The sequence below is a fragment of the Nomascus leucogenys genome, chromosome 25 (genome assembly GCF_006542625.1).
Source record: "Nomascus leucogenys isolate Asia chromosome 25, Asia_NLE_v1, whole genome shotgun sequence".
In the NCBI taxonomy this organism is placed as follows: Eukaryota; Metazoa; Chordata; class Mammalia; order Primates; family Hylobatidae; genus Nomascus; species Nomascus leucogenys.
In genome coordinates this window covers 24,536,893-24,559,958 of record NC_044405.1, presented here as the reverse complement: position 1 = coordinate 24,559,958, position 23,066 = coordinate 24,536,893, and the positions used below count along the sequence as shown (strand labels likewise).

Sequence of the window (23,066 nt, the reverse complement as noted above, 5' to 3'; positions counted from 1 at the left end):
CCCACTCGCTGTCGCGGCGCCCAGAACTTTGCCTCCGCGTCACTTTCCCCTCATCGAGTCCCCGGAGGCAGAGAGCAGAGCGAGGCTCGCCTCCCCGGGCGGGACGCGAGTTCCGGTCTTCCCTTGGCGCAAACCCCCGCCCCCCGCGGAGGGACTACTTTTCGTTTCCCGCGGAGGGACTACTTCCTCCCCCGCGGAGGCGTCGGTCCAGGCGGCGCGCACGGCATGGCGGCAACGGCGGCGCGCGCCTGAGGAGAGGGGACGCCAGCCCGGTCAGGCCTTGGCGCGGCCTACACGCTCCGCTCGCTCGCTCGCTCCCGACTCCCGCCCCACGCCCGGCCATGGCGGAGCCCTCGTCCGCCCGACGCCCGGTGCCTCTCATCGAGTCGGGTAAGACGCGAGGCCGTGCCACCCCCGCCCTGGCGCTCCGGGCTGCTTCGACTTCCCCGGCTCCCCCGGCCCCGTCCCCTCCCCGCCCGGGCTTGACCCGACTCCCTGTCTTCCCGCAGAGCTGTACTTCCTCATCGCCCGGTACCTATCGGCGGGCCCATGTCGGAGAGCGGCCCAGGTGAGTGCGGGCCCACGGGCGGCTGCGGACTTGGCGTCCCCAGTGTCCCCGCCGCCGCCTGGGGTCGCGGGTGGTGGGCGGGGGTGAAGCGGGGGCGCCCTGGGCCCGACCCCACCCCTGACCGCGCGTCTCTCGGCCGCAGGTGCTGGTGCAGGAGCTGGAGCAGTACCAGGTCTGTGCGCGCCCGTCCCCGCGCTCCCTCGCGTCCCTCCTCCCGACCTTGCCCTGAGGGATGCTCGCCCGCGCCCCCCGCCCGCCCCGCGCCCCCCGCCCGCCCCGCGCCGGAGAGGTGGTCACTCGTGTGCGTTTCGTGTCTTTCCAGTTGTTGCCGAAGAGATTGGACTGGGAGGGCAACGAGCACAACAGGAGCTACGAGGAGTTGGTGAGCATTGGGCACGTTTGCTCCCCGGGTTTTCCGTGCACCGCCCCCCGCCCCCGCCCCTTCCCCTCGTGGGGACCCCGGCCCTTGGGGTGCAAAGTGTGACCCGCACTGGGGGGCGGCCCGGGGATAGCTGCGTTCCCCGCTGAAGATTTTGTTTTGTTTTGTTTTTGAGGCGGCCGGGTTTGTTTTGGCAGGAAACAGTCATGGGGGACGGCGCGGGGCGGAGCGGTGGGGGCGACTCGCGGAGGTCTGCGGCAGGGGTGGGGCTTCAGGTGCGGCCGCCTCTGCGGGGGTGTGGCGTGCGCAGCCAGCCATTCAACTGGGCGGTTTTATTCGTTCTCCCCCCTCTACTGCGCTTGTAACTCGCGCTCTGATTGGCCTCCCTGCGCTTGCCCCGCCCGAGTTTGTCCCCCACTTGTTCCCTAGGAATAGAATCATTGGTCTCTGAAGGTGGAGAAATGTTCTTGTGTTGAGCTTTTTATTTTTTGTTTTGTCAGCAGCGTCATAAAAATCTTGCAGCTGTATGAATATGCCACTGTAGTGCTTGTGCTCCTTTCTACTGTACAATATTTGTCGAACCCCGTAGTTGATGAGTTTCACACTGATCTTGTAGATAATACAATAAAGTGCTTTAAATAGGCACTTATTTTTTTTTTTTGAGCTCGGTTAATCGTGCATTACAGTCTCATTTCTTTTGCGAACCTGGTTAATGTCTCTATGTAACTTGTTTTTATCTATAGTTAACAGCAGTTGCAGGGATTCGTTTGTTTTTACTGGAGACATTTTTCAGGAATATGTTTTTGCCATTTCGTTATTAGGATAAGGGAATTCATTAATTGCCAGGCCATATTCAGCATCTTCTATAAGGAAAACAATTGAGAAGGAAAAGAGCTTCTGAGTGATCTTTTACCACAGTTTGAAGACCTGTAACACTTGAGTGGTAGAGTATGGTGGCAAGTGAAAAGAAGAAAAAAAAGTGGTAGAAGATTACAGGTTTTGAATTAGACAACAGAAGAAACCAGAGGATGTGTTATTTCCATGAACAGTTAACACTTGAAGCCTGGTGCAAGTAATAAATAATTTTAATATTTACCTTCTTAGATTTTGAAGTAAACACTTAAAAGTGGATGTTTTCAAGAGAATGAGTTCTAAAAATTCTGATGGCAATGTGTTGAGTTTGACATTTTGAGATAGTTTTTTTTTTGTAAACGTTGAGGAAACATTTAAAGGATGCCCCCTTTTAGTTTTCTCCACTGGTAATATAGCCTTATCGGTGAAGCGGAAAAGCATTATTGGTTATGATGCTGTAGTCGTGCTACTTGAGAGAAAATAACTTGAAACAAATGTAGTGCTGTAACTACTGGAAAAGTTACTTTTAAAATACATTTATAGGGGCTGGGTGCAGTGGCTTATGGCTGCAATCTCAGCACAGGAGGCCGAAGTGGGAGGATCACTTGAGGCCAGGAGTTCAGACCAACTCTGTCTCCACAAAAAATAAGTAGCAGAAAATTAGGCAGATGTGGTGGTGCGTGCCTGTAGTCCCAGCTATTTCGGAGGCTGAGGCGGAAGGATCACTTGACTCTGGGAGTTTGAGGCTGCATTAAACTATCCTCCTGCCACTGCACTCCAGCCTGGGAGATGGAGCAAGGCCTAGTTTCTTTTTTTTTCTTTAAAAAAAAAAAATTATATAAATTTTTTGGCTTTTGTTGCTAGAATTGCTTAAAACCCTACTTACTATTGTTTAAAATCACTTAAGTTCTGTGATAATATGGCTGTGATTTGGCTCTGACGTATGGCATCTATCATTGCCTCCCTGATTTGGTCTGGCTGGTGGGTATCCTTTCTTTTTCACCTTCCTCTCTGCCCTCCAGTCCCCCAGGACTGAGTGATGATGAGCCTCCTGTGTAGAGAATTATTCTTTTGTTAATGGTATATGTATAGTTTCTAAACTTTCAAGGTCTTTTAAAAATACCTTATTAAGAAGTATTCCAGGCCAGCTGTGGTGCTTACACCTGTAATCCCAGCACTTTGGCAGGACGCTTGAGGCCAGGAGTTCCAGACCTGCCTGAAGTGAGGTCGAGGATGTAGTGAGCCCTGATCAAGCCACTGTGCTCCAGCCTAGGTGAGCGAGACCCTGTCTCGAAACGCAACAACAAAAAAGAAGTATTTCAGATGTACACAAATGAGAATAATATAATGCATCCCTGTATATCATCAAATTTGAATAATAATAATTTTTTTTTGAGATAGTCTGTTTTGAGGAGCAACCTCGGCTCACTGCAACCTCTGCCTGCTGGGTTCAAGTGATCCTCCTGCCTCAGCCTCCTCAGTAGCTGGGATTACAGGTACCTGGCTAATTTTTGTATTTTCAGTAGAGATGGGGTTTCTCCATGTTGGCCAGGCTGGTCTCTAACTCCTGACTTGAGGTGATCTGCCCGCCTCTGTGTCCCAAAGTGCTGGGATTACAGGCACCTGGCCAATTTTTGTAGTTTTAGTGGAGAAGGGGTTTCACCATGTTGGCCAGGCTGGTCTTGAACTCCTGACTTCAGGTGATCTGCCCGCCTCTGTGTCCCAAAGTGCTGGGATTACAGGCGTGAGCCACTGCGCCTGGCCAACAAATTTGAATTTTGAACGTTACTAACTTGATACATTTACTTTAGTTTCTATTTGAGGTATACATATGTTTTAAGAAACTATCAATGGAAATCTTCAAACAAAAATAATAGAATAAATGACCCACCCACTAGGTGCCCATTTTCCAACTTCAGTGATTATCAGAGAATGTTGCATATTGTCTGCTCCCTGGTTTTTAAGCAAATTCCGGAAAGCCATTCATTTCATTGGTTAATGTGTTGGAATGTTTTAAGGCAAATTCCAGACACACATTTCATCTCTAAGTTTGTCAGAGTTCATCTCTAAAAGGTAAGGACTGCTTATTATATCATCAAGTGCCAATATCACAGAGTCCATATCCAGATTTTGTTTTTGTTCCCTGGGTGTCTTTTTACAATTAGTTTGATTTGGTCTTGAGAAATGTCCATACATGCATTGATTGATTCTCTCCCCGCCCCGCACTGGGTCTCACTCTATTACCCAGGCTGGGGTGCAGTGCTATGATCACAGCTCACCGAAGCCTCCATTTCCCAGGCTCAAGCAATCTTTCCACCTTAGCCTTCCGCCTCCTGAGTAGCTGGGACCACAGGCATGTGCCACCTCACCTGGCTGGTTTTTTTTTTTTCCCTCTAGAGGAAAAGACTCGCTATGTTGTCCAGGCTGGTCTCAAATGCTCCTCCCAAAGTTGGAATTACAGGTGTGAGCCACCACACCTGCCCTGATTTTTGTTTTGTTTTTTTTTTGAGATGGAGTCTCTGTCGCCAGGCTGGAGTGCAGTGGTGTGATCTCAGCTCGCTGCAACCTCTGCCTCCCGGGTTCAAGCGATTCTCCTGCTTCAGCCTCCCAAGTAGCTGGGACTACAGGCGCACACCACTATGCCTAGCTAATTTTCGTAGTTTTAGTAGAGACAGCTGTTCACCATGTGGGCCAGGATGGTCTCTATCTCGACCTCGTGACCTGCCCGCCTCGGCCTCCCAAAGTGCTGGGATTACAGGCATGATTCACCGCACCTGGCCCCTGCGCTGATTATCTTAAATCTCTTTTTATCTTGAATAGTCTTGTTTCTATGCCATTGATTTACTGGAGACCAAATCATTTATCCTGTAGAATGTTTTACATTCTATATTTGTCTGATTGTTCCTCATGATGGTGGCTTGTTCCTTTTTCTTAGTGGTTTTCATCTTCGGATGAGAATCATCTGGGGAGCTTTATAAAATCTAGTTGCCCAGAGTATGCCCCAAACCAGTTAAATCAGAATCTTTGTGGTGGTACTGGACATAAGTATTTTAAAAAGCTTTTTAGATGATTCTAGTATTAGTGTTTGTAAAGCCACAATTTATCTTAAACTTGTGACCATGCTGTTATTCCAACCTGTATTTGGGGGCAAGAGTATTTTTGGTACTTTTGCTTCTTTTTTTTTTTGAGACAGGGTGTCATTCTGTCGCCCAGGCTGGAGTGCAGTGGTATAATCTTGGCTCACTGCAACCTCTGCCTCTCAGGTTCATGCAGTTCTCCTGCCTCAGCCTCCTGAGTAGCTGGGATTACAGACATGTACCACTATGCCTGGCTACTTTTTGTGTTTTTAGTAGAGACGGGGTTTCACCATGTTGGCCTGGCTAGTCTCGAACTCGTGACCTTCAGTGATCCACCTGCATCGGCCTCCCAAAGTGCTGGGATTACAGGCATGAGTCACCTTGCTGGGCCTACTTTTGCTTCTTACAAGAATTGAAGCCAAGTGTGGTGGCTAAGGCTACACAGAGACTTGAGAGTCTGAGGTGGGAGGATCACTTGGTGCCAGGGGTTTGAGAGCAGCCTGGGCAACATAAGCAACACCTCATCTGTAGAAACAAAATTTACAAAACCTTGGTTTACAGGTGTGAGCCTCCATGTCCAGCTCCCAAGTTTCTAATCTCTACCTGCACTGCTATATTGCTAGACTGTAACTCATCAATCACACTGCCATGATCATTAAGTGTCCCCAAGTTACAAATGAAATACCTATAGAATGATATATCTCTGTAGTCAGTGACAATACAGAATCCATAGAGGAAAGAAATTAGCTACCCTCAGGATGAAGGGTCTATAGAGTTCCACTGTGAAAATTAAATAATAATGGGATTAGTTCCAAGATTTGTGGGAAGTACAAAATTTTAAAAGAAGTTTTTGTTTTAAAGGGGTCTTACTATTAAAAAAGGCTCAGCCTAAGACTTAAAGTATCTGGCAGTGCACCCAAATTCCAAGTCATAGCCTATAATCTTCTATCATAACCTGATTCCTTAATCCTGTAGAGTACTTAAAATGGTAACACTAGTCTCCTCCTAGTTTGGGTAATTTAAGTCATAACCCAGGAAGGTTAACAAGCAAAGATGAAGAAAGAGGAAAGTACAAATATATTCACAGAAGTATATATACATATAATATGTACAATATATAAATACAAGCATATATACATAAAATATATATGTATAATACATTGATATTCATACAAGTATATATTCTGATATAGTAACAAGTTTTGTAATTACTGAGCTACATTTATTTGTTAGATAGAGTAAAAAAAATTACAAAATAAATTTGAAATCTATTTACAAGTTTAGTCTTAGAAAATTCATGGTTAGGTTTGTCTAAGTTAACCCTGCTGAGGTGATTAAAATAACCATATACTTCTAAGTGTAGTGAAAAATGCCCAAGAAAATTTGATTAAATGTGTAAGTGGTATAAAATATTTTATGATTAAATTTTCAGTTATAACCAGGCTCAGTGGCTCACACCTGTCATCCAAGCACTTCAGGAGGCTGAGGCGGGTGGATCACCTGAGGTCAGGAGTTCGAGACCAGCCTGGCCAACATGGTGAAACCCCGTCTCTACTAAAAATACAAAACTTAGCTGGGCGTGGTGGCAGGTGCCTGTAATCCCAGCTACTTGGGAGGCTGAGGCAGGAGAATCACTTAAACCCAGGAGGTGGAGGTTGCAATGGTCCAAGATCAAGCCATTGCACTCCCGCCTAGGCAACAAGAGCAAAACTCCATCTCAAAATAAATAAATAAACAAATTTTCAATTACCAATTAAACGGTAACCAAAGAATAAAAGTAACTACTTGTTTCTGGATTTATAAATAAGATTTGTACTTGAAGGTTTAAGAAAAATGACTACTTGCAATTCTAATAAACCAAATTCTGATTTCAATATAAATAACTTTTAAGTCTGTTCCTCACACAAAAGGACTACTCCAATATATTTCTTTAAATCTTAATGAATTTCCTAATGATACACTAAATATAAGGATCTTCTGGTATTTTTTCCGGTCAAAGAAAATGGCCCACAAAAATGTAACACATTATTCAATTATTAAGTCTCTTAATCTCTTTCCCTTTAAATAAACCCCTCTACAAACCTAGTCCTTCCCAATTCTTAGGCTCAATTCTGTAGTTATATTTCCTTCTTCCTCTCTTTACCACTCATATACATGAAAATTACAATTAAATAACATGGATTTGACAGGCCCAATGCAGGGCTAGATATTTAAAGATAACTAGGCCGGGTGTGGTGGCTCACGCCTGTAATCCCAGCACTTTGGGAGGCCAAGGCGGGTGGATCACAGGGTCAACAGATCGAGACCATCCTGGCCAACATGGTGAAACCCCATCTCTACTAAAAATACAAAAAATTAGCCAGACATGGTGGCGGGCGCCTGTAGTCCCAGCTACTTGGGAGGCCGAGGCAGGAGAATCACTTGAACCCGGGAAGCAGAGGTTGCAGTGAGCCAAGATGGCGCCACTGCACTCCAGCCTGGCGACAGACTGAGACTCGGTCTCAAAAAAAAAAAAAAAAATTTAAAGATAACTAGTCTCAATTCTTTTTTTTTTTTTTTTTTTTTTTTTGAGTTTGGGTCTCTTGTTCAGGCTGGACTGCAGTGACGCAATAATGAATGGCTTACTGCAGCGTCAAACTCCTGGGCACAGGTGATCCTCCCGATTCAGTGTCCCAAGTAGCTGGGACTACAGGAGTGTGCAGCCACACCCAGATAAGGTTTGTTTTTTTTTCTTTTTTTTGAGACAGAGTCTTGCACCGTCGCCAGGCTGGAGTGCAGTGGCGCAATCTTGGCTCACTGCAACCTCCACCTCCTGGGTTCAAGCGATTCTCCTGCCTCAGCCCTCCTGAGTAGCTGGGACTACAGGCACATGCCACCACGCCCAGCTAATTCTTGTATTTTTAGTAGAGACAGGGTTTCACCATGTTGGCCAGGATGGTCTCTATCTCTTGACCTTGTGATCCACCCACCTCAGCCTCCCAAAGTGCTGGGATTACAGGCGTGAGCCACTGCACCAGGCCTAATTTTTGTATTTTTAGTAGAGATGGGATTTCACCATATTGGTCAGGCTGGTGTCTCAAACTCCTGACCTCAGGTGATCCACTGACCTTGGCCTCCCAAAGTGCTGGGATTACAGGTGTGAACTACTGTGCCTGGCTAGCTGTGCTACCTTAAAAGAGAGTAGTTACTAGTTTCCATAGGCTCACCCAACAACAAGTTATTTGTATCTAAGGGATAAAAGTTGAGTGACTTGTTTATTTTCAGATCATATGTATCCTTATGGATTTTTGCAAGCTTACTGTATTGATTCCTGAGAAAAATTTGTTAAAATCTCCAACTATGGCCAGACGTGGTGGCTTACTCATGTAATCCCAGCACTTTAGGGGGCCAAGGTGGGCAGATCACTTGAGGTCAGGAGTTCAAGACCAGCCTGGTGAACCTTGTGAAACCCGTCTCTACTAAAAATACAAAAATTAGCCAGGCATGGTGGTACATGCCTGTAGTCCCAGCTACTTGGGAGGCTGAGGCAAGAGAATTGCTTGAATCCAGGAGGCGGAGGTTACAGTGAGCAGAGATTGCGCCACTGCCCTCCAGCCTGGGCGACAGAGCAAGACTCCATCTCAAAAAAAAAAAAAAAATCGCCAAATATGATTGTGGATTTGTTGCTCTTTTTGTCCTTTTCGAAGCTGTTATTAGGTACATTCAAATTTAGGATTTTTGTTTTCCTACTGAATTGACCTTAAATATTAGAAAATGCTTTATTCATTATAATTTTCTTGTCTTCCCATCTACTTTGCCTTACATTAATACAGCCACACCAACTTTCTTTTGGTTAGCGATGGCACAGTGTATCTTTTTCTGTCCTTTTGCTTTCAACCTTTTTGTGTTCGCATATTTAAAGTTTATCTCCCATAAACAGCATGTGGTTTTATGTGCATTCTTTTAGTGATGTTTTGGTCATTTGTAATTTTTTTTTTTTTTTTTTTTCCAGACAAGTTCTCACTTTGTTGCCCAGGGTGAAGTGCAGTGGCATGATCATGGCACACTGCAACTTTGACCTCCTGGGTTGAAGGGATCCTCCTGCCTCAGCCTCTTGAGTAGCTGAGGCTATAGGTGTGTGCCATCATGGCCGGCTAATTAAAAAAATTTTTTTTTGTAGAGACGGTGTCTCACTATATGGCCTGGGCTCATCTTGAACTCTTGGACTCAGACAGTCCTCCCACCTTGGCTTCCCAAAGTGCTGGGATTATAGGTGTGAGCCACTGTGCGTTGCTCATTTGTATTTAACATAAACATAATTGGGTTTAAGTTTACCTGTTCTTTATTTCATTTCTTTTTTATTCCTTCTCTCACGTTTTTTTTTTGATTAATCAAGTATTATTTTAAGATGACAGCAAGATTTCAAAAAGGTAAAAAGTATTCTACTTATTCTGTATTTCTTTTTTTTTTTTTTTTTTTTTTTTTTGAGAAAGAGTTTCACTCTGGTTGCCCAGCCTGGAGTGCAATGGTGCAATCTCGGCTTACTGCAACCTCCGCCTCTCAGGTTCAAGTGATTCTCCTGCCTCAGCATCCTGAGTAGCTGGGATTACAGGCACCCGCCACCATGCCTGGCTCATTTTGTATTTTTAATAGAAACGGGGTTTCACCATGTTGGCCAGGCTGGTCTCGAGCTCCTGACCTCAGGTGATCCACCCCCCTCAGGCTCCCATAGTGCTGGGATTACAGGTGTGAGCCACCGCACCTGGCGACTACTTATTCTGTATTTCTTTCTTTTTTCTTTTTTTCTGAGACAGGGTCTCACTCTGTCACCCAGGCTGAAGTATGGCGGCATGATCACAGCTCACTGCAGCCTCAGCCTCTTGGGCTCAAGCCATCTTCCAACCTTAGTCTCCTGAGTAGCTGGAACCACAGGCACACACCACCACACCTGGCTATTTTTTTTTTTTTTTTTTTTTGAGACAGGATCTTGCTCTGTCACTCGTGCTGAAGTGCAGTGGCGCTATCTCGGCTCACTGCAAGCTCCGCTTCCCGGGTTCATGCCATTCTCCTGCCTCAGCCTCCCAAGTAGCTGGGACTGCAGGCGCCCGCCACCCCGCCCAGCTAATTTTTGTATTTTTGGTAGAGATGGGGTTTCACCGTGTTAGCCAGGATGGTCTCAATCTCCTGACCTTGTGATCTGCCCGCCTCGGCCTCCCAAAGTGCTGGGATTACAGGCATGAGCCATCGCACCCGGCCTCACCTGGCTATTTTTTTGTAGAGATGGGGTTTTGCCGTGTTGCCCAGGCTGGTCTGGAACTCCTGAGCTCAAGTGATCTGCCCTCAGCCTCCCAAAGTGGACCTTGCTTGGACTAACTTTTCTTTCTTTCTTCATTTTTTTAATAACTTTTTTTTTTTTTTTTGGAGATGGAGTCTTGCTCTGTTGCCCAGGCTGGGGCGCAGTTGCGTGATCTTGGCTTACTGCAACCTCTGCCTCCCGGGCTGAAGCGATTCTCCTGCCTCAGCCTCTCAAGTAGCTGAGATTACAGTCGCCTGCTACCATGCCCGGCTAATCTTTGTATTTTTAGTAGAAATGGGGTTTCACCACATTCACCAGGCTGGTCTTGAACTCCTGACCATTAGTGATCCACCTGTCCTGGCCTCCCAAAGTGCTGGGATTACAGGTGCTAGTCACTGCACCCGGCCTCTCTATTTCTTTTTAGTTATATATCCTTTTATTATTCTTTTGATGGTTTCCCTAGAGGTTTCAATATACATTACCAATATACATTACTTTAAATTAGTTCCTTTACCACTTCCCAAATAAATGAAGTTATAACTGTTATTTGTCACCATCCCATCGCTTTGAGCTAGTAATCTTTTTTTTTTTTTTGAGACTGAGTCTCACTCTTGTGCAGGCTGGAGTGTGGTGGTGTGATCTCAGCTCACTGCAACCTTTGTCTCCTGGGTTCAAGCAATTCTCCTGCCTCAGCCTCCCAAGTAGCTGGAATTGCAGGAGCATGCCACCACACCCAGCTACTTTCTGTATTTTTAGTAGAGATGAGGTTTTGCCACGTTGCCCAGGCTAGTCTTGAACTCTTGGCCTCAAGTGATCCACCTGCCTGGGCCTCCCAAAGTGCTGGGATTACAGGCATGAGCCACCATGCCTGGCCTTACCTTTTTTTTTTTTGAGACGGGATCTCACTCTGTCACCTAGGTATGAATGCAGTGGTGTGACCTTGGCTCACTGCAACTTGTACCTCCCAGATTCAAGTGATTCTTGTGCCTCAGCCTCCCAAGTAGCTGGGATTACAGGCATGTGCCACCATGCCTGGCTAATTTTTGTATTTTTAGTAGAGGTGGGGTTTCGCCTTGTTAGCCAGGCTGGTCTTGAACTCCTGACCTCAGGTGATCTGCCCACTTCAGCTTTCCAAATTGCTGAGATTACAAGTCTGAGCCACTGCTCTCAGCCTGGCCTTACCACATATTATAAAAATTTCAAGATGTTATTACTGTTGTTTTAAAGTCAATATTCACTTGCTTACCTACCTATACATCTTTTCTGGTATTTTAAATTTCTTCCTCCAGTTCCATGGGACCTATTTGTGGTAATTTTTCTTCTGTCTGCAGAACTTATTTTGTTATTTCTTTTAATGAAGGTTTGGCCGGGCTTGGTGGCTCACGCCTGTAATCCCAGCACTTTGGGAGGCCAAGCCGGGTGGATTACCTGAGGTCAGGAGTTCGAGACCAGCCTGGCCAACATGGTGAAACCCCTTCTCTACTAAAAATACAAAAATTAGCTGGGTGTGGCGGCGTGTGCTTGTAATCCCAGCTACTGGGGAGGCCGAGGCAGAAGGACCGCTTCAACCTGGGAGGTGGAGGTTGCAGTGATCCAGGATTGGGGCCACTAAACTCCAGCCTGGGCAACGGAGCAAGACTGTCTCAAAACAAACAAACAAACAAACAAAAAAAAACAAAACACAAAGCTTTTTAACAAAGGTTTGTTGACAGTGACTTCAGTAGCTATGGAATTCTGGTTCATAGTCCTTTTTTTTTTTTTTTTTCAGCACATTAAAGATGTCCTACTGCCTTATGCCTTCCTAATGTTGAAAATTTAGCAGTCTTATTGCTCCTTTGAAAATAATGTTTTTTTGGTCTGGTTGCTTTTAAGATTTTTATTTTGTCTTTGATTTTCAGCAGTTTTACGATGTCCTGTAGTCATGATCTATTGCTGTATAACAAATTACCCCAAAATTTAGCGGCTTAAAACTACATTGATTTGTTATTATCTGCCAGTTTCTGTAAGTCAGCGGTCCAGACACTGCTCGGATGGGTTCCCTGTCTCCTTTTCTGTGAAGGTGCAGTCAAAATGTTGGCAGAGCTGGGGTTTTAGCTGAAGCCTTGACGGGGGAGGAATAGGCTTCCAAGCTCATGTAGTTTTGGCAGGATTCGGTTCCTGGAGGGTTGTTTGACTGAGGGCCTCATTTCTACCTGACTATTGGCCACCCTCAGTTCCTCACCCTTTTGGTCTTTCCACTGTGATAGCTTGAGTTATCAAAAGATGAAAGCTGACAAGGCAGTAGAGTCTTAGCAAGACAGAAGTCACAATTGTAACCTAATCGTAGAAGTAGTATCCTCTCAATGTTACTGTTTTCCGAAGTAACTGAGGAGGGGTTTTCACAAGTCTGACTACCAAGAGGTTTGGGCACTATTAGAGGGCGTGTCAGAAGCTGTCTTTCACATGTGCACCTAGGTGGTTTCCTTTTTTTTTTTTTTTTTTTTTTGTGGGAGCCTTGCTCTGTCACCCAGGCTGGAGTGCGGTGGCGCCATCTTGACTCATTGCAAGCTCCGCTTCCTGCGTTCATGCCATTCTCCTGCCTCAGCCTCTCCAGCAGCTGGGACTACAGGCACCTGCCACCACGCCTGGCTAATTTTTTTGTATTTTTATTAGGGACGGGGTTTCACTGTGTTAGCCAGGATGGTCTCGGATCTCCTGACCTCGTGATCTGCCCGCCTTGGCCTCCCAAAGTGGGTTTTCTTTGCATTTATTTTGCTTGGGTTCTCTGAGCTTTTCGAATAAGTGGTATGATATCAAATAGTCTAATGTGTAATTAAAGTCCCAAGTGGAAAGGCTAGAGGGGAGAAGTAGTTTGGAGAAATAACAGCTAAGCATTTTTGAACATCTGGGCCATCTCTAGGTCTGCTTCTATTGACCATTTCCCCTCTTGACCATGGGTCATATATCTAGCTTTGTTGTGTATCTCATCATTTTTTTAAGGTATGCTGTAACTTTTTATGTAAAAAGAGTAGAGGCTGCAGTAATGTATTTACCTCTGGTAAAGATGTGCTCTTTTCTCAAGCAGTTAGTGTGTGAGACAGGGTCAATCTAATTTGTAATTGATCATCTCTGAACTTTGTTACGTTCAGTAAATCACTGGCTTTCCATGCTTTGAGGGTGGCATCAATACTTTCCCTTCCAGCAGAGTTTGACATTTGGCCCTCGTGAAATTCCTGAGATGTCTTATTTTTTACATTGGAGTTGCCACCTTTCCATACTTTGTGAGATCTTGTTCTACTTTGTACCTGACTGCCAACTTTTTAGGTTGTTACAAAGTTCGCTCTGCCTTGCCATCCTGCTCTAGGCTTTCCATGTCAGAAGAGATCATTCTCCACTCTGTTCTATCTCCAGCCTTAGGAGGGCCTCTGCAGTGCATTTGGAATGTAAGGTTTCTTCCAGGGCTGCCCTGGCTTTAGTGTTTGGGCCCTATGCAGTTGGTGAAGGCCTATGGGAAAAAATTGTGGTAGGTGTGCAGACTCACTGTAACTGAGGCTCCTTAGGATTCTAATCAGTCATGCTGGCCACAAGTAGTCATTAAGTTTGTTAGAGGTTTGAGTGGTTTTTTCTTATTCTTGTCTGAGGTCGGTTCTTCCTGCCTCTCTGCTAGGGATGTAAGCAGCTATGAGTCCCTTTTCTTTAACTTTATTTATTTATTTTTTTGAGATGGAGTTTCACTCTTGTCGCCCAGGCTGTGGAGTGCTATGGCATGATCTTGGTTCACTGCAACCTCTGCCTCCCAGGTTCTAGTGATTTCATACCTCAGCCTCCTAAGTAGCTGGGATTACAGGTGCCCACCACCACACCCAGCTAATTTTTGTGTCTGTTTTTTTTTGTTTTGTTTTGTTTTTTTAGTAGAGATGGGATTTCACCATTTCCGCCAGGCTGGTCTCGAACTCTTGACCTCCAGTGATCCACCTGCCTCGGCCTCCCAAAGTGTTGGGATTACAAGCGTGAGCCACCGCGCCCGGCCTGAGTCCCTTTTCTGTTCCGAGAAAAGCTTGTATTTCTGGGATTAGTTAATGTAGATTTTGTTTCTTCAGCTGTGATGGGTTTATACATTTTTTAAAGTTTATCCAGCCTATTCTTATTGTAGAGATGAGAGCAATATCTTTTATCTTTTACGTTGGAGTAAATAAATGATCATTTTTCATTTAAAATTATGAGAGACATATATTTGTCTATAGTTATCTATAGGTATATTCACTTTTGGTTCCTGGCACCTAGTAGTCTGTCAGTACTTACTGAAAGAATTAATGTTTTTTACTGTCTAGTATATTGTTGAGAACCAGTTATCCATGATTTAGATACTAAATGATGTCTTGTAGGATCTTTGATATCTTAACATCTCTCTCAAAGATGTATGCTTCACTTACAGGCCAGTTAGCGTATTTTTTTTTTTTTTTTTTTTTGAGACAGGCGAGTTAGTGTAATATTTTTTTTTCTTTTTTCTTGTTGCCCAGACTAGAGTGCAATGGCACGATCCTGGTTTACTGCAACCTCTACCTCCTGGGTTCAAGTGATTCTCCTGCCTTAGCCTCTCAAGTAGCTGGGACTACAGGCATGCACCACCATGCCTGGCTAATTTTGTATTTTTAGCAGAGATGGGGGTTTCACCATGTTGGTCAGGCTGGTCTCGAACTCCTGACCTCAAGTGATCCACCTGCCTTGGCCTTCCAAAGTGCTGAGATTACAGGTGTGAGTCACCATGCCCGGCCCAGTTAGTGCAATTTTGAGTAAAGTCTTGATTTCAAGTCTTGAAATTAAGTTTTGTTAGCTCTGCAACCTTTGTTCTTTTTCAGAGGTGCTTTTCCAGGTCATTTGCATATAAATTTCAGAACAAAATTGTCAATTTCTACAAAAAAAAATCTTGCTGAAGTTTTGAGTGTTACAGGTTTGAATTTGTAGATCAAATCTGTAGATCAGCTTATTGCTTATTTAAGTTGTCTTTAATTTCTCTCAGCATGTTTTACAGTTTTCAGTGTATGTTTTTCACATTTTGCCAGACTTATCCCTAAGTATTTAATAGTTTTTGATATTATTAAACTGTTGTCATTAAAACTTGCTCTCCAACTAGGTCTTGTCCAATAAGCATGTGGCTCCTGATCATCTGTTGCAAATCTGCCAGCGCATCGGTCCTATGTTGGATAAAGAAATTCCACCCAGTATTTCAAGAGTCACTTCTTTACTTGGTGCAGGAAGGCAGTCTTTGCTACGTACAGCAAAAGGTACCTTAATTTGAAGAAGTGTTCTGCTTTGTATTAATAGCCTAATAATTATTATAATTGTGAAGTAATGTAAGCATTGTGGAAGAAAGGTGATAATGTAACTATAAATCATGCTGTGGACTATAAAATTCTCTGCATTTAGCATAGAACATTGAATTTTATTACATAAGTGTTTAATGGGTCCTTCTGCATTAAAAAGTTGATAAAGATATAGATGTTAAGCTAAAAAGCTTGAATTTATTCTGAGATGTTGTTTGAGGTTTTATCAATGTGAGTTCTTAATTTTCCATTTTGTAGCTCACTCATAACTTCATTGAATGTAATTGTATGTGTCTAATAAACTCTTTAAATGCTAGAGGTATTTCATTTGATATTTAGCTTCTGAAAGCCCTTTGTTATAAAGGGAAGTGATTTTCTAAATTTGGTAGCAGCTTGAAAACAAGCACCAAACATGTAAAATTGCATGGTTCTTTTTTTACTAATTTAATTTTTTTGCCAAGTTATGTGTTAGCAAAATGTTTGAAATTGCTATTCTTTTTCTGTTAGCTTGGTATATATGACTTAGACTAAGTATATGTATGTGATATAATATATGTGTACATGTGGCTAAACTGCTAATGGGCAAAGATTGTTGGTTCTTCTGATCCTGAGTATACATCAAGTTCATCCCATGATTATTTTTTATTACGAGCTATTGCTGATGTGATGCTACTCTTAGCTGCACCACCAGTATAAAGCTTAACTGAGAAAGAACACCCCTCCCTCTTAGTTGTGTGCCAGACTGGTTTGTTAGCTTTAGTTGTTTCTTAGTGCTCTAGCCATGTCACCCTGTGGCACTAATCAGGAAACTGTTTATATTCTTCCTCTTCTGTGTCCCTGTTCACTTTGTAATTATTCTATTTTAGCTGGTTATATGGTAGTTAATTGGTAGCCTGTTTTCCTTTGTTTTCTCTACTTGTGTCAAGCTCCATGTCGTTGTTTTGTGATAAGCAGTGATTTAGAACTGGCCAGACCTTAGAAGAGTCTTCAGCAAGCTGCCCTAGGGTAGGGGCATATTCTCTATTTGTTTTGTACTGGTACCCCAGGAGGATGCCTTGTAACTGCTCTTTGGTCATGATAGTGGTAATGAATCCATTCATGTAAAATGCAATATGTCTGTTAGTTTGGGGCACCCGAGGCTCAGTAGAGGTTTAGTATGATGCCTTCCCTTTCTTTGAGTTATGAAGAAACTAATTTCTGGCACAGTGTGACTGCTTCAAACCTATGTTTTGCTGCTATCTCCTATAGAGGAGGGCAGACGTTTTTTTCTTAGTGCATTTGCTGGTAGGTCAAGGAGGGATGGACTTTGAATTAGTGTTCAGAGTCACAGATCCTACGTATGTGCTCTTCAGTAGAGGATTTTCTGTGATCCTAAAATGAAGGGAAAGCTATATAATTTATTGGTACTTCCTAAAGATAGAGACTAAAGTCATGGCAGTATTGGCCAAATTAATTTTAAAACTGAACAAGTCATGAATTTTCATATAAATCAAAGAACTTTTTCCTTATAAAAGCTTCCATTTTTGAAAAGTTGGATCAGTTGTAAGACCTTTTATCTTTAGTATTGTATGATATAATTCTACATTGAAAAATAAACACTTGGCATTAAATGGGACTTGGAGTCAAAAGATCTGATTTTATGGTCCATCTTTACCAATCATTTGCTGTGGATCTCTTTAAAGGTCCTGGAACCTTTGAGCCTCAGTTACCTCACTTGTAAATTGGCAAAAATACCTACCTCACAGGGTTGTTGTGAGGATTCAATGAGCTAATGTATGTTGAAAGCACTTTGTGAATTGTAAAGTGCTACACAAATGTTAGTTGTTGTTGCTGCTGTATCTGAGATGTCTTAATTTTCTTTTTCTTCAGAAATAGTCTAATAAACCTCCAGGGCTTTTCTGTTAAAGTATATTAGTTGGTAAAATGTTGAATAAACAGTTTATTACAATATACGTAAGTATTCTATAAAATCTTTCTTGGGGTTAACTTTCAAGATTTTATGTGTATCTAAAATTCATTTTAAAGACTGCAGGCACACAGTTTGGAAGGGCTCTGCCTTTGCTGCTCTTCATAGAGGAAGACCTCCTGAAATGCCAGTGAATTATGGTTCCCCACCAAATCTTGGTAAGTAAGGTTGGCCTTTGAGATGCCTGAAATAATTCTTTTTAAATTTCTCAACAACCTTTATAAATGCTGTATTAAAATTTAAAAGGAAATACTGGTTGAAATGTTGCTTTAATAGTAATAAGTATCAAATGTCAAATTATTGTTAAAATAATTACAAAAAATAAAATTAATAAAAAAATCTTTTTGTAGTAAGAAGTCTATGTTAGTGAATATAGAAGAATAGAACTGAGAAGAAATTGTGTCATTAGGGCTTCTCGAACATAGATTTTTGTGACCCTCTAGAAATTGTTATTCGAGTTTTTCTTAGATTTTTCCTTATTGGCTCTCCCTTAACCACTTTCATTGTTTTTATTTCCTAGTGGAGATACATCGAGGAAAACAACTCACAGGGTGTTCCACTTTTAGTACAGCATTTCCAGGAACTATGTATCAGCATATAAAAATGCACAGAAGGATTCTCGGACATCTATCTGCTGTTTACTGTGTAGCATTTGATAGGACAGGACATAGAATCTTTACAGTGAGTTAAAATTTTAAACTTGATTTGATGTCATCTAGAGTACTTTAGTGTGCTTCAGAATCATCTAGGAAATCTTAGTTTCTGTTTCCCATCCTCAGAGATTTTGACTCAGTAGGTATGGTGTGGGTCTCACGAATTTGTATTTTTAATAAGTGCTTCAGCCGAAGATAGGACTCTGTGCTGTTTTGAAAGACAGTGATTTAGAGTAGTGGTTCTTAAATGTGATATTTAAGGATGCTTAAAAATAGACATACCTAATACTTTCCCTCTAGCACATTCTAGACTTACTGAATTAGATTACATTGTAATGAAATATATGTATTAACTGTAAACCCCCCAAGATAAAAAGCTCCTCAGACCTCTACAAGTGATTCATGTTCACATTAATCACTGGTTCAGGAAAATGGGTTGATTATAAAATAACCCATTAGTGTTCGAGTAAGTATTAAAAACCTATCTGAAAAAATTTGAAATTTATCATTTTAATGTTTTAAGGGTAAATTAGGATAGGTGAGAAGTTTAACTTTCATTTTGTGGGTGTACAATTCAAGAGTAGATAATCAAATGTTTCTTGAATGGGTGCTGGCTAGTACTGTAAACTTGAGACTGTGTTGTTTGTGAGGAGGCTATTCCCACCACTTTTGTTTGTTTTTGGGATTGCCACTTAGTCCTGTTTCTCACACTATGAATATTCATCACATTATTTAGCTTGATGTGAATAGACTTTTTTTTTTTTTTTTTTTTTTTTTTTTGAGACGGAGTCTTGCTCTGTCGCCTAGGCTGGAGTGCAGTGGCGCAATCTCCGCTCACTGCAAGCCCCGCCTCCTGGATTCACACCATTCTCCTGCCTCAGCCTCTCTAGTAGCTGGGACTACAGGTGCTAGCCACCACGCCTGGCTAATTTTTTGTATTTTTTAGTAGAGATGAGGTTCCACTGCCTTAGCCAGGACGGTCTCAATCTCCTGACCTTGTGATCTGCCCACCTGGGCCTCCCAAAGTGTTGGGATTACAGGTGTGAGCCACTGTGCCCGGTCTAGACTAGCATTTAACCATTGTTAGTTGATATAAGAGAGCCGTGAACTTTGAGTTGGACTTACTACTTTGCAGAGAACTTGGGGGAAAATAGTATTGATAATGGAGTCTGGCCCATAGAAATGATAACTCGGCAGTATCTTTATGTAGACTTTCTTTGCCTTAAAGAAAAATACTGTTATTCCGTAAGTGTTCTGAGCATAAGTCATAATTTATTACATCAATAACAGAGTATTCTATAGTTGGAAAGAGAGAAGTTAAAGAAAGTTAATTTGGATGGCATATAAAAGGTATTCTTTTAATATTATTTAAAAGATTTGCTATACTAACATAAATTTTTGGATATATTTTTTCTTAGGGTTCAGATGACTGTTTGGTAAAGATTTGGTCAACACATAATGGCCGCTTGTTATCTACATTAAGAGGTCATTCTGCAGAAATTTCAGATATGGCAGTAAACTATGAGAATACAATGATTGCTGCGGGGAGCTGTGATAAAATTATTAGAGTATGGTGCTTGAGAACTTGTGCCCCAGTTGCTGTGCTCCAAGGACACACAGGATCAATTACATCTTTACAGGTAAACTTCTAGCTTAGTGGGCACATTCCTATATATATTTTCACATTTTTCTTTAAAACAGTTTCTTTGGAATTGAGAAATAGTAAGATGTGTATTAGTAACTATATCTTTTAAGTAAGAGAAATGATAATCATTGATACTTCCACAAATCATGGAAGGCTGATGAAATGAAGATCTAATGCATATTTACATGAAGGCTTATTGATATTTTGGGGTTTATGGTTAAACTGGATGAGTGTCAATTAGAAACTGGTGATAGATTAATTATTTTTCAACTTTAAAACTTGTGGATTTTGCTAAGTTGATTTTTTTTTTTTTGAGACTGAGTCTTGTTCTGTTGCCCAGGTTGGAGTGCAGTGGTGTGATCTCAGCTCGCTACAACCTCCGCCCCCCGGGTTCAAGCAATTCTTGTGCCTCAGCCTCCTGAGTAGGTAGAATTACAGGTGTCCACCACCACACCTGGCTAATTTTTGTATTTTTAGTAGAGACAGGGTTTCACCATGTTGGGCAGGCTGGTCTCAAACTCCTGACCTCAAGTAACCTGCGCGGCTTGGCCTCCCAAAGTGCTGGGATTACAGGCGTGAGCCACCGTGCCTGGCTGCTTAGTTGATTTAATTTACCAAAATACTTAAGTTTTTTTTCACAATAAGCAGAGGGTAATTTTGAACCTATACAGAGTAGACAGAATAGTATAAACCCCTATGTATCTGTCAACCCATGGCCAATTCTTTCCTAACTGCTTCATCTTGTACCTAAAGCAAATCCTAGATTTTATATCATTTCTTCTGCAAATATTTCATTCTGTATTTGTAAAAGATAAGGATTCCCCTCCCCACTTTTTTTCATAGCAACTGTTATGGAGGGAAAAGATTCCTTTTTAAAACAACTACAACACTATTATCACACTATTTATTGATGTTCAAGTTTCCAGTTGTCTCATAATGGTATTTTATTTAGGTTGTTTGAATCAGGAGCAAAACAAAGCCTGCATGTTACAATTGGTTGCTATAGAATAAAAGAAACTTAAAATATAAATTTCACCTACCTATGCAGTTAAAAAAAATTCTCTTGCAGTTTCTTTATTGAAGGACCTAGGTTATCTATAGTTTCCCCACAGTTTGGATGTTGCCAATTGTATCCTGTTGGAGTAGTTTAATATGTTCCTCTGTATTTCTATTAAGTTGGTTATTGGATCTAGAGCAGTGGTTCTCTTTAATGTGCATGAGAATCCCCTGGAGGGCTTGATTAAAACATTGTTAGGCACTACTCCCAAAGTTTCTGATTCAAAATGTCTGGGGTGGGGGTATGAGAATTTCATCACTGATGGAGAGTTGATCACATTGAGATGTAAGTTCTTCCATCAGAAAGCACAAAATGTCTAGTGTTTTTCTGTATTACTCACTGATGATCATTGCCTTACATCTGTTAGTTATTAGGGACAGAAAATGTTACTCTTATTAGTGCAAGGTTCTTGGCTCTCAGTGTAACAGAAATTAATAGGAGGCTAGGCAGACTTCCCAGACAAGATTTATTAAGACTTATGCTGAGATTTATTAAGACTTGTGCCTAGCAGTGGCTCATGCCTGTAATCTCAGCACTTTAGGGAGGCTGAGGTGGGAGGATCACTTGAGCTCACAGGTTTGAGACCCGGCCTGGGCAACTTAGACACCTACCACCCCCCCATCCCCCCAAAAAAGTAGTTTGGCAAGGTAGCACACGGCTGTAGTCTCAGTACTCCTGAGGTTGAGGGGGGATTGCTTGAGCCAGGAGGTTGAGGCTGCAGTGAGCTGTTACCATACCAGTGCATTCCAGCCTGGGTGACAAAGGGAGACTGTCTCAAAAAAAAGAGACTTATGCCTGAAACATTGGGAATAAGTGAGACAGTGAAGGAAGAAGGTTCTCTGGCTGGCTCCCCAGGGGAATGCCTTGCCGTGTCTTAAGGAGGGTAATGTGCATAACTCATCAGGTAGGTGAACGTTATTGCATGTGTGGGATGGAGCACAGGGTGTGCAGATGCACTAAGGAATCATGCGAACACATATGTCACATGATGAGAGGGGCAGATAAGTCCCTCTGGGCGAAGGTTTTAGTATTACAATGAGGCTCAGGGTTAGGATTGGTCCTTCTCCTGGCCTTGTGCACATATGGGCAATAGAGTTAACTCTCCTTAGTAGGATTCATGGTGGAATGCTGCTTGTTTTAGTTTTTTTAGACAACTTACAAGGTCTGGTCAGTGAGTATAGGCCAGTGGGGGTGGTACCAAAATGTCTCGTGGTCAGTGGTCACATATGGAAAAACATGTTGGTGTGATTGGGCCAAGTGCTGTCCCTACTACCCTGTTTCAGTGCTTTTCTATCAGTTTTTGAAACTTACGTTTGGTTAGGCTGAAGTAAATTGTTAGATGATTTGTCAGGCTTTTATGTTTGAATTATAAGGCTTTTAAAGGTACATTGGTGTCTCATTAGAATTTGGTTAAAACTGGTGGTTGTTCAATTTTTTTATGCACATTCACCTAGGCTATATATTACTGGTCACTTAAATGGATTTGGTGTGAAATTTTATGATAAAAGGCGACTTTTGTTCTAGTCAGTATTCTCAAAGAAAAGAGAGTGAGTAGCTATTTTGGGATGAAGATAGTTATAATTGAGATAGTGGTTTTTGTTTTTGTTTTTTGTTTTTGGCCCAGGCGGAGTGCTGTGGTGCAGTCATGGCTCACTGTAACCTCAGCCTGGGGTCAAGGTGTGCCCATCTCAACGTCTCGAGTAGCTAGGGCCACAGGTGTGTGCTACCAGCCCTGGCTTTTAAAATTTTTTATAGGGATGGAATCTAGCCATGTTGTCCAGGCTGTTCTTGAATTCCTAGGATCAAGCAGTCCTTCTTCCTCCACCTCCCAAAATGCTGGAATTATAAGCCTGAGCCACCGTGCCTTGCTGAGATAGTGTTTTATTTTGGAAGTTTAAGCAAGATTTTTGGTTTGTGTACTTAACTTTTAGTTAAGTATATTGTTCTGTGGAAGATTTTATAGTTTGAAAATTAATTCAAATTCTTGCTAGGTTTCACAGTTAACATTTTATAGTTTGATATGAATGTGTTGACAATATAGCAGCAAATAAGAAAATTTATACTTTGAGAGGGTGCCTGTCTTAAAATCATCTTGGAATTCTTTGAAAGTGGAGTTCTAGTCTTCCCTGAAATGATTCTTCTTGTAATGGGGACTCACATGCGTTTATCACCTACTGAATATATCTGAAAAATCTAATTGGTTAGTAGTACATTTTTTTTTTTTTTCTGAGACGGAGTCTCGCTCTGTTGCCCAGGCTGGAGTGCAGTGGTGCAATCTCGGCTCACTACAA

General features: G+C 42.4%; 1 protein-coding gene across 3 annotated transcripts in view; it reads left to right on the top strand.

The window, feature by feature from the left end:
* The first annotated feature begins 215 nt into the window (after positions 1-215).
* The window catches only part of BRWD1 (bromodomain and WD repeat domain containing 1), a 129,550-nt gene continuing 106,699 nt past the window's right edge, over positions 216-23,066 (top strand). The window contains exons 1-8 of one of the 3 annotated variants that reach the window (XM_030806374.1): positions 216-390; positions 510-568; positions 711-740; positions 891-950; positions 15,265-15,415; positions 17,480-17,578; positions 17,941-18,101; positions 19,492-19,713. In XM_030806374.1, coding sequence (XP_030662234.1) covers positions 342-390; positions 510-568; positions 711-740; positions 891-950; positions 15,265-15,415; positions 17,480-17,578; positions 17,941-18,101; positions 19,492-19,713 — 831 coding nt within the window. In that variant the 5' untranslated portion in view covers positions 216-341. The remainder of the gene's footprint in view (positions 391-509; positions 569-710; positions 741-890; positions 951-15,264; positions 15,416-17,479; positions 17,579-17,940; positions 18,102-19,491; positions 19,714-23,066) is intronic. The other 2 variants (XM_030806377.1, XM_030806375.1) reach the window with 2 other exon arrangements.